Source organism: Cardiocondyla obscurior, linkage group LG01 (genome assembly GCF_019399895.1).
Source record: "Cardiocondyla obscurior isolate alpha-2009 linkage group LG01, Cobs3.1, whole genome shotgun sequence".
Taxonomy (NCBI): Eukaryota; Metazoa; Arthropoda; class Insecta; order Hymenoptera; family Formicidae; genus Cardiocondyla; species Cardiocondyla obscurior.
This window is the reverse complement of record NC_091864.1, coordinates 10,001,843-10,018,921: the sequence shown is the minus strand read 5'-3', so window position 1 is coordinate 10,018,921 and position 17,079 is coordinate 10,001,843. Positions and strand designations below refer to the sequence as shown.

Genomic DNA, 17,079 nt, shown 5'->3' with positions numbered 1-17,079 from the left:
GAGAAAAAGCTTCGCAGCGGCGCTGTTCTACGAGCGGCGGGTTACGTTCAATATACGCGAAACAACGCGAGACAACACGAGGGGGTTGAAAGGAAGCGCGGAGATCGGGTGAGAGAAACGCGACTCTATCTGGAGTAGCGACCGGCATTCGTTGCGATGGAATACGCGACAATCGGCGCCCAACGAAGCGGCACATGGTGGCGGTAATACTTGTAGTGGCAATAATACCGGCGGTAGTAGTAGTAGTAGTAGTAGTAGCGATAGTTCAATACGAAGACCACGTACCTTGCCAGTTCGACAAGCTGATCGTGCCACCCGCTTCTCGACGCCACGTGACCGTTGGCTCCGGTGTTCCTGTCGCCGCGCATCGTAGCGTCACGTTGCTACCCTCCCGTACCACCATGTCCGTGCTGGTGGGATAGTCCAGGATGTCCGGCGGCACTGAAACAATAACCACATTGCGACGAGAGCGTCCCAGAGAGGCTGCGAGTGCGCGCACGGATCAAGCGTGTGCCGCGCCACTACGCGTGATAACCGTTCGCGCGAACCAGATAGATGGTTATCTCGCGACAACCGATCATGCTCCGCCACCGCCCGTCGTGCTACATCCCGGGTACACGCACCGCACATACCACGGGGAGCACGCGCGACATCAACGCACCCTGAACTTCGCGCCCCATTCGTTCGCGGATGGCGGATTCGCTCGTAAAATCTCTATTCGCTCCGCTGATTTCGCTCGAAATTTTTGCAGCCTCCCGGAACACCGCGTCCGGCCCGCGTTCACCCCTACTTCCGCCTTCCCGCGCGGGAGACACTTTTTTTTTTCATAGAAGAAATGATTTCTTTTTGTCCTTTGCTTTTATTTTATTTTTTTATTTTTCCCCAGGGCAATCTTCAGCGCGTCGGTTACGCGGCGTGATTTTAACGGTTCGTAACCCACGTTGCTTTTGTCGTGGATCACGGTCGAAAGGTTGATGGGGATGTTGCACGGGGGCGTACGGTATTAGGACGAATCTGCTTTTTACGATACATATGTGACTTCAAAACGCGCGAGCGCGAGCTGCCGGATGAAACTTGGATGAGGCTGTAAAGTTGTCACAAGCTAGATTATCATACGGAATAATATTATGTAATTATTTATGCTGTAACTCGAACGACTATGCACCCTCATAAGTACAATTTTCTTTTTATATTAACGCTCGTGTGCATTTGACACACTTATAAATTAGCTGCGTGTGCATGTTACCTCTGTGAAAATTACGAAATGCAAAGAAGTTAAAATTCATCAGCTTTATAAATTAATGCAAGCGAGTTATTATTTAGGGATCTAAAGTGACTAAGAGAACAGTGCAAGTAGATTACTCGAAAGGAACTACGTAAGCAATCAATATATCATGCAAAGTAAATCCATCACTTTGCTTCATCCGTGTTTATAAATGACAGTTGGATGCGATACGGCGGAATGCTTTGTGCTTAGATGATGCATTAGATAGTTTACAGTCACCGTTCATTTCTCTAATCTGCGTGAATATATTAACTAAAGTATTAAAACTAATCCAAGCCGATTTGTGTCTTTCGTTTCAGTCGCAGCACTGAGACTATTACGTCGATCTATTTTATTTCAAACATTTTCAGCTCGCTATTTTATTATTTTAAACCAAAATAATTTTTTTTATAACGAACATGGACAGAAATTTAAGAAACGAATTTTATTCCGCTTTTTTTGTAATTATAAAATTATTACAGCAGATTTAATTTCTTCGTACGTACCGTCTCTATTTTCCTGAGCCGTTCAGGTAGATTGACGGCTCGCGAAAATTTTTCGCTGACGTCGGCAGCACAAGGATTATTCGTGCGTACACATCGAGACGACTTTTTCAATAAACCAGCGCGGTATAGAATAACGTTTATTGCGTGATATTGCCGCCGCTACGCGATAATCGACCCGCGGACTCTTCGCGAAAATAATCTTTACCACGTCGGGATAGAGCGACCCGTCGACACGATACATTCTTCGCGGCAACAATGCGAAGAATTTCGTTATCGAGTTGCTTTCGAAGCGGAATAGAGCCGAATATGGTTGGCGCACATGCAGTTTGTACACCGGAAAGACGGCTGGCCGGGAATGGTTTCCCACGGCTTACGAGGGACTAAGTTCTTTCCCGGTCACGAAAGAGGCTACCTTCGTGAATAGTCCTCTCTCAGAAACCGACGTCGCGTCCCCCTGGTGAGTTACGAAAAACGTGTTCGGAAGGCAAAGAGGTTCTAGGACGAAGTTTCCGCGGATGCGAAAAAGCTACCGGCGCGAATGGTGCTTTCGTGTGCTAACGAGACGACGTGGGCGAGCCGAGAGTTGTGATTGCATAACAGCGCAAACCCGAAAAGGCAAATTACGAGTATAAAGCTTTTCTTTGCAATAAGTAATAAATAAGTTTACATTTAAAGACGAGTGGCAGATCCATTACGGTAATGATTAGTTTTAAACAGTTTTAAAAATCTGAATACTTTACCAATATTTTTACATATACATTTATACGCTTTAACTTATCGTTAAATACATTTGTTTTGTTTATAAAAAGACTCATACGGGTGGGATGATAAAAAATGTAAGATTCTAGTTAGACAACTTCCGCAACGGTAGCAAAGTATTTTCGCAATAATGTTTGTTCGGTTTTACAAAGAGAAGGTCGGAATGAGGATGTTCTCTGACGACATGGCGGAATCACAGACAGCGCAGTCAAATGCGAGGGCAAACCGTACGGTAGCGAATTCTTCCAAAGAATTAAGCGGGCATCGGGCAAAAAGCAATTCCACGCCATCGCTGCGCCCGCCGCCGTCACAGGTCACAGAGATATCACCGGCTCCGGTGCGCAATTCATTTCGCGCTTTGCTCCGACTGCGTCGGGCGCAAACGGGGCGAAAAAAAGCGCCGTATCCGCAGATAGTATATTTATTGATACGGGAAAACAATTGGGTCGAATTTATTATTTCACGCGTGCCCGCGCACCGATGGGCACCGCCGTTGTTTTTGTTTGCTTTCACGGGATCGCGTTTTATTCGCTAGGACTGTGGCACAACCGCGTTTCATCCCGCCGATATCTTCGAGTGTCCTTTTCAATGGCCGCTATATTTTGCGACGTTCCGATAACGTTTGAAAAGTTCGACTGCCCGGGAGCGAGTCAACGTTTCAACCAACGTGATACTAAATTGATGCATGCGGGCCGATCCGCGGTGATCGGATTACGCAAAGGTGCAGGGAAAACCGTCGATCTTTTGCAATTCGAGATAATTTCGAGTAATGCGATATTAAATCGTCTATTTTTATAGTAATCTCATCAACACTGTATAATGGCACAAACGATATCCTTGTTCCATAATGCTTTACGTTAAAGAGTTGTCAAAGAGTTTAAAATTTATTGATATTATTCGAATTTAACGAGAAGAAATAGAGAAAATATTTTATTCACTTTTAATAATAGAATAAAACTTTCTTTTCGGTATACATTGAAATGCAATCACTTTTCTGATATGAATAGTTATATTTGCTTTGTGCTCGCGAACGCTTTACGCAATCATGCTCATATTACGAAAACGAACAATCGGCCAATTGATCAAGTAAGGTAGAGCATATAATATCGAACTAAGGCAAGTTGACCAAGCCAATAATTTCACTACGATAAACAAGAAATGTAGTAACAAGATTGGATTGCGGTAAGCTCAAACTTTTAGGCTTCTGTGTACCTTGCACGATTATATAAATTAGAAAATAATAATAAGAAAAATGCTACCGCTTCATGACGAAGACTTGCATGCCAATTGCAGTATGCGTTGAATAATCGAATTCGTGCAAAATAAAAAAAAACAAACTGAATGATAAAATTTCTGCAAGTCAATATTTTGAACGGCGCAACGAATCTATATGCAATATTTGCTATTTCCATATTTCAGCATTTCGCTATTTTTATATTTTTAAAAAAGCTCGGAAATTGAACTCTCTCAACAAGTTTGATTACCTAAAGCTGATTATCGTAAAAGTGTACAAACGAAGCAATATTTACTACAATTTGCATGCCCTGTGCGAGTATAAAAAGAATTATGGTTATTACCGCTATACAGCAGTTACTTTCTTAATATAAATTTTAGTGGTTTTACTTCTTGCTCGTGGTGCGATTTATTAAAAACAATTTTTACGTAATTATAACAAACTTTTCACTTACACATAAAGAAAATACATAACGCGAGAGTAAAGTTTCAAAAGTGCACGATAAAGGCCGTGATAACAAATGCGGACAAATATAATTTCTTTGCCGTTACTTTTTTCTTTCTTAAATGCAAATTAGAATAAATCGTGATAGACAGCTCGGCGAAGAAAAAGAGATAAACAATTTTTTTTTATTTTTTCCTTTCATCGATATTTCACGTTTAACCGAAGCAGTGGGGTTATTATTAGACGGCAGCCAATAATTCACTATTATATTCCGATCATTTCAAAGCATGTTTCAAAACTGCATCAGAGGCATTGTTTCATAAATTAACAAGCTCAAAAGATGCAAAATTAATTAATACATTGTAATTACGTTCTTTAAAACGCGCGAGCATCACTTCGGGTCATACCTACGTACAATTTTTTTAGTCTTGAAATTTTTTTTTCGTGCGAATGATGCAAACTAACCGAAAAAACACGACGTTCGTATCCGATAAACCGAAATAGCCGGATTCTTTTCTTTTCGTTTATAACCCCGGCATAGTCGATGATAGGCGAGGCCGATAAAGAAGAATCTTAACGAGGGGTTGCGGCGAAGTTAAACTATACGCTTACACGGAGTTTCACGACACGGCGGCTGGGCGGTTTGCGGCGTAAGGAAGCCGACCGGTTATTAGAACGAGAAGCACGAGTTGCCGGGGAGGTGTCTAATAGCCCGCCAAGAGTACAATCGCCCCTGAAGGTTTTGGCGCGGGGGTACATACTTTACATACATTTGCATCCCGCCGCCACAAATCCGGCCGATCGCAAACGGCCGAGTAACGGGTAGGCCGTGTCTCTATCTTATTGTTAGCAAACCATCCGAAAGGGCTCGTTGAGGTGTGAAATCTTTAATCTCTTCAGCGGTTTCTTGTCCAGCAAAATGCTACCACGGTTTTTTTTTGCAGCGGAACCCAACGTTATTTTCAAATTTATCAGTCTAGAAAAATATCAAGCGCAGCGCGCGCTTGCGGGCCGCGCGAGTAGAAAGTTAATTCAGGCTAGACCGCAATCGATATTGCACATTTATATAAAATAGTATAAATATTTCAATGCTCTCCACTAACTCGAATTAATTTTTGGAACGAAATATCTCTATTATTAAAAGTTATTTTAAACTATAGAATTTTTATTTGAACACAATGTTCGCGTTATGCATGTACTAGTACACAAAAATATTAAAAACGTCTTTGTACGTATACATAAAATTAAAATTTTTGTTACAGTTTTAGTAACTGCAAAATTATTTTTTGAATGCGGAAACTTTTAGTGTTGTTTTATTATTATTATTATTATTATTATCATAAAACTTTGGCCGCGAATTAAAGGTTTTTTATCTAAAATGGATATTTTTCTGTATATTCGTTCACGAACATTCGCTTGTCTTACTTAACGTGAGCTTTGCAATGTATCAATGGGATAGTATCTGCAAGCTTGTTAAGAGATATAAATCAGTAAGCTCAGTTGAGGTATTTATGGAGATGCATTAGCTTTCCACAAGAGTATAGAATGCCAGCATTTATTTGGTAATTTCCGGCAGTCCGATATTCATCTCTCGAATGCTATTGCGCCGAGGCGCGATAGAGCCGAGGAGTGTGATCTCTAGAAGTCAAGAATTGTGTCAGACCTTCGTCAAACTGATCGATAATTAATATCAGAGTGGTAGAGATACTTTCATTAATTTAAGAACAATAAGATAGCCAATTTAATAAAAGCGAGCCGACTATTAAAAAAGAAATAATGGAAAATATTTGGTAAACATGCAAAAGTAAAACAATTTTGTATAAAAATTTTAATATATTAAATAAAGCAATAATAATATAAAATTATAATATAAAATTATTTTATTAATAAATTATTTTACTTAGCAATTGTTTATCAATTAATAAATAAAAATTCTTTTTTTAAAGAAAGATTATTATTTTATAACAAAATAAATCCACCTAGTTAAAGTAATAATGACAGGCGTTATTACATGGTACAACACGGGGCTCCCAGAAAGCCGCGAAACAAATAATCAAGGATTGAATATCGGTGTCTCGTAGTAGCAATCACGGCTTTCTCTAGAGGTACTACGGTGTCCGCTAAGACGACCGTAGTTGGCGAAGTTTGACAAGTTGGCGGTAACAGGGACGGTGGTACCAAGTGCCAAGAAAGTTCCAAGGAAGGATCAGTTGATGCATAGTCACGGGAAGAAGGATGCGCCCTGCTAGCAAAGGACGTGTTCCGCGGGACAATCGCGAGTTACGTATACATGGAAAACGCTGAATCCGCCTGTGCTTAGTAGAGTTTCGCAAGGACTAGTCAAGGATCCGAGACTTTCTGGATAGCGCGGGTTACAAATTCACGAGCAATCTCCAACGTACGATTTACTCGCAAATATTTGTCGGCAACGGTCCTTAAATCATTCTGAGATTCTCATTTCCCACTCAATTTTCTGCCTTTTAGGCGTACATGAAAATTGGAAATTGTGCGTAATAAGTTCGACGCCAGTTTCAAATTCTCTCTCGTCGAATGTGATACGTTAATTTATATTAAGCGCGGAGGGAAAATTATTTGTAATTTTTCGCACGGCCGTAGTAATAAAAGCTGCGTGGCGTGATATTTATTCAGTGCATGTGACATCCGATGTTCTCGACGACGGATATGGAAACAGTTCAGTTCAAACTTGCAATAATTATGATTTGCCGTTTGTTTAGTACGACAATAAAATGTTTGGATTCAGCAAGGCAAATAAAAATTAATGTTGTGTAATTCAATTCAATTTATGGGGTTTTTCGCAGGCGCAGCAAATTTATACCTCTACTCTACTCAGTATTAAATGTATAGTGCCATATATGTTTTTGACACAAATTCCCTTTTTTTCCTTTTCGCTCTTGCTAAAAATTTTGTCAATTTTTTTTCGTTTTTAAATCAATTCTGCATTTACAATATTCATTATTTTTCGCTCCACATTAGTTGCATTTATTCGTTCAAACATAAATAAGTGATAGGGTGAAAAAAAAATGCATTTAAAAGATCTTGATCTTTACCAACAACTTCGAGAAATCCAGTAATGCTGGACATCGGGTCAGTATTAACCTGGCACATGTACCAACCGCTGTCGGTCTTGCGCGTTTCTTTTATGTGCAGAGACCACAAACGATGGCCACTATGTGTCACGGCGATCCGATGATTCTTCGTAATAACGTGACTTGCTATTGTCAGAATCGTCTGCGTATCGACTCGTAGCCACGCTACCTGCAACACAAATTAAATAATCGATTAATTAAATAATCAATTAAAATAAAATTTCGTACATAGCGCTGTACAACGTGGCCTGACGATCCAAGTATCTCGTTTGTACAATATATCAACTTTTTGGACAATATAACATGGAATTTGATTATAATCAATGCTAAAAATGCGTAATTAAAATTATACACTTGTATTACATAGTTAATAAATTAATTTGTGTTGACAGACGAATAACTGTAAAAAATAAAATAAGGAAAACATCGAAAAAAAAAAGTAGGACTGTTATTTCATAATAATAGAATTTCCATTTTAATTGGCTTCAACGTAGCGCGCGCCAATATTTTTAAAATTGTATTTAAAACTCGAGAATTATTTTTATTCTAAAAATATATCTTTCCCGTTTCGAGTAATGGGTTTAATTATTATCGACAATTTAAATTACGTTTTACTTACTTCCATTTGGAATAATTACCGAAATAATTAAGCAAGTATACTTAAAACTTATCAAAACCACGTTCTTAATTGAAATTGAAAATAATCGTTTGTTAAGCATTTCCAGATAGGTACTTTGGTACATGCGTAGGATTAAATTTTCGAGATGCACATTCCATATCCAGCTTTCGTGGAACACTATCATATTCAAAGTGATAACAGACGCTAGGTAGGTACTTTGTACCACTTTAGCCTGTTGCAGGCTGCGTTAGCGGAGTTAATATTTTATCATATCGTGTTGTAAAACAGATTTGCATTACAAATTTTATCCGAGGAAAGAAAAATTACATTTAAAACCAAAATCTTTAATTAATTTTGTTAAAAGCAATGCGGGAATAGCGGGAAAGAATTAAACAAAAAAAAACAAGATAAAACAAAAAAATTAATTAAGAAGTTCTGTTTTTTCAACCAGCAATTATAAATATACCTAGTTTTGGAATATTGCAATATTTACTTTCAATTTTGAGATAATAAAAAAATTTTTGTATTCGTCATAAGTAATTTAAGTTCTATACATTTTTGAAAAATACAATTTTATTTTTACACTGTTATTTTATAAAATCTAGTACAAACTTTAATAATAAAAGAATAGTTGGAAATTTTTATATAAAATTGTACCTAGATATTTGGGTTTTATCAACGAAATAACGTGTTCAATTTCTCATTCAATAATGTTCCGGAACATGTCAAAGATATGTATGTAAGTGTCAAGCTATAAAGCTATCATACTGAGAAACCAAATCAACAAGAATAGTAATGTGCGACCTAGTTGCCGCTTTACATCTTGTATTATTTCCTACAAAAGCACACACAATCCTTTTATCTGATCCAATATTCGCGAAATACAGTAAATGCACTATGAAACACATCGGGCTTTGTAGATCGCATCGCGACCTAGCCGGGCTATCTCATTTAAAAAATAAATAGCATTCTTATTCCTCGTACTTATTCTTTGTAAAAAAAAAAAAAAAACGAAGAAAGAGAAACAATGATCTCTCTCCAGGATGATGTCGCGTACTGTTTTACTTATGGATGTCCGTCGCAAGTCTTCCGCTTTCCGTGCATCATCCCTTCTTCCCTGTTCCCGACCATCGCTTCAGCCATCGTCTTTCCTGTCCTCATTGCGGAAGCTGTCATCGCGTCTCATCGCCCAAGTGCTACCGACAACGTGCTCGAAGCTTACCAACTACGCTCGTAACATAAAGAAAGCGGGGGTGGGAATACAGAAAAAAAAAGAAAAAAAATGAGGAAAAGAGAAAGGGAGATATGACAAAGAGGAGTTGAAAAGAAAGGAGAAAAAGAGAGAAAAAGAAATTCATTGTTACGCCAAAGTCGTAATGCACCGGCGACATTTTGGAGTACGCAACATTCGTCTCAATGCTCTTCTGCATTCGCTCGGCCCGTAGGCGGTGTGTGTAGTGTATCCGCCACGTGCCCCGGACAGTCGTAGGTGCGCGAAGAATGACGAACGAGTAAAAGGAAGAACGTTTCCCAGAGAGGGACTTCGGGGAGAAGGGCGAGGACGAGGGCGGGAAAGCGGTGGTTACGTCCGTCGAAAAAGAAACCTGGAAAAAGAAGGTACCGGAGATGTGCCGGGGCAAGCGACGAAGTAAGCGCCGGTGAAGCGCGGACGACGAAGGGAGTGAGGGCAGGAGGGTTGTAAATTGTGCGCTCAAGATGGGGATGCAAGAGCTCTCGGGGCTGATAGAAGGAACGCGCGTGGGCGCGCGCATCTACATACATGCATCAGTTTTCTTTTCGTTCTTCCTCTCTCTCTCTCACTCTCTCTCTCTCTCTCTCTCTCTCTCTCTCTCTCTTTCTCTATGAGAGTATCCGGTGGTATCGGCGTATATACGCTTATTACGTACGCATGACGAGCTCTATGAGCGCGCGTAATGGAAGCGCGCATCCTCCTGTGCCCTCCCTCGCCCGCGAGCGCCGCCGTCGGCTGCAATTACTCAAGCTCCGTGTATGACCGAAATGCATCCGCCTCGTAGCAGGCGTCGCGGCGCGACGCGGAACGGTAGGTTTCGCTTTTACAAACGATCCGTTTCACGGTAACGACATAATTGCGCCTGTGTAATCTCGCCGCGCGCGCGTCTCGGTAGCGGCCGCGAGCGCATCTGAATAAACGCCGCGGAATTCATGTGCCTTCTGTTACTCCTCTTCGCGCCCACCCTCCAACCGGGCACAGTCGCCAGCAGCGACGGAACACTTCCGTATCCACTTGTATTTCTTTTTTTTTTCCCCTTTGTTCCTTTTTCGCTTCGGTCGCCGTTGTGTTTCCACCCTCGGACGTGCCACAGCCAACCGGTTCGCCAGCTGAAAGCTGCGCGGGGAGAAAATCAGAACTCGGCGGCAACTCTTTATTTTCGTTTACGTCAGTCGGCCGCACAAAACGATACCCGTTGTACACCGGCTCTTTTTTCACCCCGAGGTCTTTCTTTAGCGCCCTTGCTCCCCTTGTCGACCCGCTCATTGCGGCACCCCTCGTCTCTTTTAGCCGCGGCGAAGTATGTCCGCGGGCAGCTCTTTAATTTCGCGAAATATCTTCCTAGAAGGTACGGCCGCTTTCGCGACTCACGGTGAAAAATGACTCCGGGGAGGCAGGCTCGCCTCGTGGGTGTACCGTGTCGTGGCTCTCGGACGATCGCTCATCCTTTCTCCTTCGATTTCTCTTCCGTTCGCGTGTGGCCGTGCAATCGTCGCCGGATGCGGGCGACGGTAGAGAACGCCGCGCGATGAATACGTCCGACGAAACATCGATATCCGTTTTGCGTTATTTCTAAAGAAAATAATTATTTATACGACATTCTTACGAGAACGCATCTGGTGACATCGGGTTAACAAGGTTTAGCGGATATTCTTAATTATTGTCAAGTATCGCTTTTCATTACAACGCTAGTTGACATGATTCTATTTATCTGACTAATTGGATGGTACAGAATCGCGTCCGCGTTACCGCGAGTGCTTTTAAATAATTATATTACACGTGTATACGTACAAGTTGCACGTGTGTTATCATCTCGCAGCACACTGCCACAAATAGCGGCTCAAAAATGGTACGTGTACTTATTTTTTTTATTTTTTTTTCCGGGTATTACTTAAAATTACACCATCCTCCAAATATACGAGTTAATTTTACTTGTTTTTTTCCGATTAAAGTTGGCAAAACGTTGGGAAGGGGTAAAAATGTATATGAATGCTGCCTAAACACGTATGCTCGAAATACGACGTGGTGAGAAATTAAAAGTGCATTACGAGCTACGTACAAACGCTTCTCGTACACGATACATCGTCCGAATATTATTGTTTAAAGGGAGACGGCCTTTGGGCGCGCACGACGTTGTGCGAGACGTTGTGCGAGATATGAATAAAGAATGTTTTTTTTTCCACCCTTATCGACGCGATGTGTGCTGCTTCTATATAGCGTTGCGTAATTACTCGCAGCTCACGGCCGATAGCCCGCGAAGAAAAACGAAAAGACAGTGATTTGTATTTACCCGTCCGCGCGGCTCGAAGGTGCTCAAATATTTTAACAAGATACGAGCGCGGCCAGGCGATTTTCTGATATAATAACTTATCCTGGAGAGGGAACTGTGTTCGACGCGTTGCTTCGACTACGACCTCGGAGTATCGCGCGAAATTTTTCCACGTAGTAGCCTGACAGCCGAGCGTTGGGCTTTTATGTAATTTAAACGGCGTTAATCGATTAAAAGTACTGCAATATCTGTTTTATTCGACGCATCGATATTAGATTTAAGTTAGGGACGAAGAATTTTTTGTCACATGCCCATATTTCGCGGCTTTGAAATATTTTACTGATTGATAATAATATTGGCAGGTGTATAATTTAGTAAATAAATTTAAATTCAGTAATGAACGTAATCAAATAAAATTTTTACGTTTGAGTGTCGATTATGGATGTTATTCACGCACTGCCAAAAACGAATTTCAATCATTTACGAATAATGCAATTAAAGTATTGAATTTTTTTTCCAATATAAAACGATAAAATAAAATAAAAAGTATTTACTTCCTCTTTGAGTGACATGCTATTGTGCGCTTAGCGGGAGGGCGGATTTCATTAATTGTGATGTCACAACGGTGTATGTCGTGTAACTAATTCGCAAAAGAAAGGGTCATTAAGTAAAATTCGGCCTACTTGGCACGAGGACGCGTTTATTAAAGGTAAACATATTAAATGTATCTCGGCAACAAAATGAGTATCGAATATTCAGCTTTTCTAGCAACATGCTGGAAAATGTTGAATATTCTGGTGTAAATATTGGAAAATTCTAAGCGCGACGGTGGTTACTGTAGAACGGCCATGATATGGTAATAATCACGCCAGCACAACGCTCGCGGTTGAAACGTCTAACGCACGTCATTCACTCTTCGATCGTAGTATGTGATCGTATTGAAAAATTTTAAAAAATGACACATGTGGCGCAGGAAATGTGCAAAACTCAAAATGTTAAAGCGTGCATAATCTATAGTGACAATATGAATTTTTTATTTTATTTTTTTTCCTCTGTTTTCTAATAAAAATATTTGTTTCGGTTTTTATTTAAATTTAAATATATGCATATGGGATTTTAATTTTTCCAATAATACACATTATTTTAATAATCTCCAATATATTTAACAATTGATGTTTATGCACATTTAAATTTTATATTTGTCTCTGATTTTATAGCTGTTTAATGAATTTTTAAACCGTCTTGCATACTCTTTGAGTTTTTATTCAGAAAGATTACATGCTCATGTTGTATTTAGTTTGTTTTATTACACTAAATTAACTTTGTTTGATTAAAAAGGATTGCGTTAATGTTTTCAAGCTAATAATTACTGCATTCATGTGAGAAACAAATTCGATTTGCGAATAATTTTGTTTTTTCTTGTTACAACAAAAAATTTTATTTTTGTGAGTATTTTGCGCAAATGGGGGTATTCAAAATTATGCATTTAAAATTACATAAAGTATACAACTGACTTTGAATGGCAAAATTAATGTTTAAAAATTACTAAAATTTTCTATTTAAAAGAAACCGTGTTAGTTTGAATCGAATTTATTATTGTCGTCGCTTTTCCACGATACTAATTTGTCTTCTCGCTTGGCTCATTTCATGCCGCTCTCGCGATATTATTAATCTCGGAGTATTAATTTTTATTACTTTTAATATCTATTTTATTATCTTTTTTATACATTTTTATTACATATTTTTATGAAATATTACATATTTTGCGCGAAGCGATGATCGAATACCGCGCGCGCGAACTGCGTACGCTGCCGAGATTGTTGTAGGTCCCGCGGTTGTCGTAGGTTGCGTCGTGGTCAGACACCTGAGCCGGGCGATGCCCTCGCACCACGCGCGCGAGACACGCACACGCACACGCGACACACGGTCCGCTACTTGGTCGCTGACAGAGGCATGAGAGTAGGGATAAAATAGGTGACCAGCGCGTCAACTAGCCTACCTCAACTGCTGCGTGGCTGGCGAGTCGGGCATCATGCCCGATGCGAAAACATCACGCGCGCGAGCCACAACGCTGCCCGCTACGCAGTGGTAACACGATAGACAAACGGCCTAGTGCCGAAAATTCCGTGTTCGTAGTTCGTTAAAAATTATTAAATATAAAACCGTTTCTTTTTACGTAAAAAAAAACAAGAGTAAATAACACGCGCAAACCGCGCGTTCTATATTATTTAATGTACAATAAAAAAAAAATTTTTAATAAGTATCTTCAAGTTACATCAATCAGCTTCAAATTACATATTAAGATATGCGCTCAGGAACCTTGTCGAGGTGTAACTCGCCGTGTATTGCTCCAAAGTACTCTTGTACCTCCGTGGAATATATTTGACACGTGATTATCAAAGACCTGTTGCCATAATGTTCGAACAACGGATTATCTAATTCGGATCAGGTTACAAGTTAGTACCGTCGCATAATTGGTGAACGCAAGATAAGCATCTGTCCGCGGCATCAAAGTTTGCCGTGGACAGAGGGCGAAATAGTCGGTGAATTCGACGCAAGTTGTACAGACGGATAATTAGCCCCCAGTGGTACAATCGGCATAATTATTGTTCGCTGCGGCTTACCCCTCCGCACACTTTCCTCTGGGTACCTCCATTTTCTCTTTCTCTCTTTATCCGGCTCTCTATCGCTCTATCGTGCTCTCTTTAGCTCGACGTTTTACAACCACTATCAAACGCACCGGCCATTGACAAAATACACGATCGCATTAATGAGCCCAACAAGAGCCGATTGAACCGGTTTTGCCTAAACAAGGAATGCCCTGTTAATTGTAATCGCTCGTCAACCACGGACGCGCTAATTACAAAGGCAATCATCGTAACGAATGTCAAATACAGATAACGCTATCCCCGGTCGTTTGTGCTCCCGTGGACGGACAGATAGGTAATTTCTAAAGCCCGCGTTCTACGACTTATTTGTCTAGCGCATTACCATTAACCCAGTTATGTGCAATAAGAAGTACCTCCCACTTACGTGTAAGCACCTCCTGTCAACGGCCGTGCTGATTAGGAAAACAATTGTCATAATAAATGGCACGTATATTCCTTCATTAAGTATGTCTTCTAAGGATTAAGCGGACCAGAAAAATCGGGGATCGTGCATTTTTGAAATAATAAACAATTATTTATTTAAACGTGTTTCAATTTTAATTTATTAATTAAATTTAAAGTACACGAAATAAAAGAGAAAAGGAGAACTAAGCACGTAACATTAATAAATATAAACGAAATGTTCAAGATTTATTAGACAAATTTGACATTACAGAATAGATATGACAGTAATGAACTTTAATGTCTTACATATAAATAAAATTTAAATACATTGAGAAGGTATATTCGAATAGATTTTATGTCTTCCTTTTTGAGAAGTTTGTTTAACTTGCCGCGAACTATCGAAAGTGCTCGACACCTTAAAGTATTCATCATAAGTTGAATACTTAAGTTACTCTTCTCTAACTCGAGGGCCTCCACTTGTTTACAACAAATTTGTAGTTTTGCACTAAATTCTAAACTGCTTCATTATTCAAAACAAACAATCCTTTCATCGAAGATTGCATTACTTTGTGCTAAAGCGATCGAAACTTATCAGCTTTGAAAATAAACGTACTTCCGATATTGTTGGCCGTTAACTTAAGTAGGTCAGTAATAGCCTATGGCGTATTCTTGCTGCTTCCGAAGCTGATAAGTTATAAGTTATCGCAAAGCGATGTTGACAACACATTTTATACTCGCCTATCCGACTGCTTCTTTTTATAAGGGAGAAAAGCTTGCAACATATATAATTAAAAAGTGGTCCGCCGTTATTAAAACGGAAACAATTGAGAATGTCATTGTATCATAGATGCCCATTGAACATGTATCTAAAGCTGTCAGTTTTCCGTTCTTTGGCTCTCTTGTATTAAAAAAAACAACCCGTTCGTATTTATCGATTAAAAGCTAGCTGGTCAACCACGAACGACAAAAAACAATCTGCACATAAAGAAACTGTACACAATGTTATCCGTGTCGCACGGATTGCGAGGTTTTCCTTTCACTAGAAAAATACGAGCGACTGTACAGTTTCGATCGGCGATGTAAAATTGCGAAAAATTCTAGTGTTCACGATGTAAATCACACGGTCGTTCTCTAAATAAAAATAAATTCTCCAGGCAAAGTGTTACGCGGAGGTAGTAAAAAAATTAATGTACTTTTAAGATAAGAATGTGGCTTGCCACCTATTGATTTGATTTTCCATCGTTACGTAACGTTAAGATTTTCCGCGAAGATCATCGAAAAAGGACGGAAAATGTTTTTATTGCGGGCAGAATATCTTCTTTCTCGTTGAAAAATAAATAAAAAAAAATAGAAAAAAAGAGGGATTGGACGAAATAAAACCGGACCAATTTCACCGTGTAACGTTCTGTTGTCTCGCCAGCTGGTGTATCGAGTTAATACACGCTCGCTGCTTATGCGTTCTTTACACGAACTCGCGGTGAAGCCGCAACACGCTCGCGGGCTAGCGCCAAGATATCTGTCAAACATCCCTCTGCAGAAAGCGTTTTTCCTCGCCCCTTCGCGCCGCGCCTTTCTCCGTCAGACATCATTTTTCATATCTCGACCCCCAAGAATATCCGACGACGGGTGACGTCCTCCAACCCTTGACGTCGACAATGTGCTGCGTTGATTGAATCGTCGAACGTCAAGGCGTTCTCGGCTCCAGCTTTTGCATCTTTTCCTGCCGCTGTCTTTTCTTTTCTTTAGTCGCTTTATAATTCGGTTCTCTTTCTCTCTCTCTCTCTCTCTCTCTCTTTCTCTTCCTCTTCCTCTTCCTCTTCCTCTTGTTCCAGTCCATTGCCTTGTTGCCAACCGAGATCCAACCTTGCGGCACGATCCTTAGTGAGATCGCGTTTAGTAATTCACGCGGCGCAACCGCTCGTGTAACGTCAATTGCTTTGATACGTCGAAGACTGCAGCGGTCAATCCGGATATTTGCCGCATACCAATGCTGCCGACCCCATCGTCGTAAAACGCTTTCCAATTTCAGCTTCGACGTTGACGCAGTAGAGAACATCGCAGTTTTGGTCCGGGTCAAACACGACATTGCTTATCTAGCAACGTGACGTCGATATACATGTGCACGCGATGCACGTGTGTGCGCGATTAAATTAAATGTGCGTAAAAAATAATATTGAATACGTAAAAATTTAATGTTTGCAAACGGGCGTAATTAAAATAATCGAAAAACGTATTTTTATTAACAGGGATATTTTCTCCACGGCAAAGACAAAATCTAGTCTTTATTCCAATCTTTGTCCTATATTTTCTTGCGTTTATTCTTATTTTATATCGGAAAGACAGTATTATTATAACAATATAAAAGGAGGTAAATTTGATTTGCAAATCCTTTTACTATTTCAAACAAATTGCAACGTAAAACGGATTTTCATGTAGAACGACAGTTATTTCGAGGATTCAAGAAATTCATGTGAGAAGTCCAAGAAAATTCGTGCACATATCTTTTCGCAGTGTCCACATTAATTTTCTCTTTTGACCGGAGGCGGGAAGCAGTATGATGTACTACCGAATA

At 40.0% G+C, this 17,079-nt stretch overlaps 1 protein-coding gene and 1 long non-coding RNA gene across 3 annotated transcripts in view; one reads left to right on the top strand and one right to left on the bottom strand.

The window, feature by feature from the left end:
- The window catches only part of LOC139105558 (neurotrimin), a 74,093-nt gene that overhangs the window by 15,533 nt on the left and 41,481 nt on the right, over positions 1–17,079 (bottom strand). For both annotated transcript variants that reach the window (XM_070661742.1, XM_070661752.1), the window contains exons 3-4: positions 7,276–7,483; positions 286–441 (exon numbers count right to left, since the gene is read on the bottom strand). In XM_070661742.1, coding sequence (XP_070517843.1) covers positions 286–441; positions 7,276–7,483 — 364 coding nt within the window. The remainder of the gene's footprint in view (positions 1–285; positions 442–7,275; positions 7,484–17,079) is intronic.
- LOC139105662 (uncharacterized) overlaps positions 1–17,079 on the top strand; it is an 87,133-nt gene that overhangs the window by 47,161 nt on the left and 22,893 nt on the right. The gene's annotated exons all lie outside the window — the stretch shown is intronic.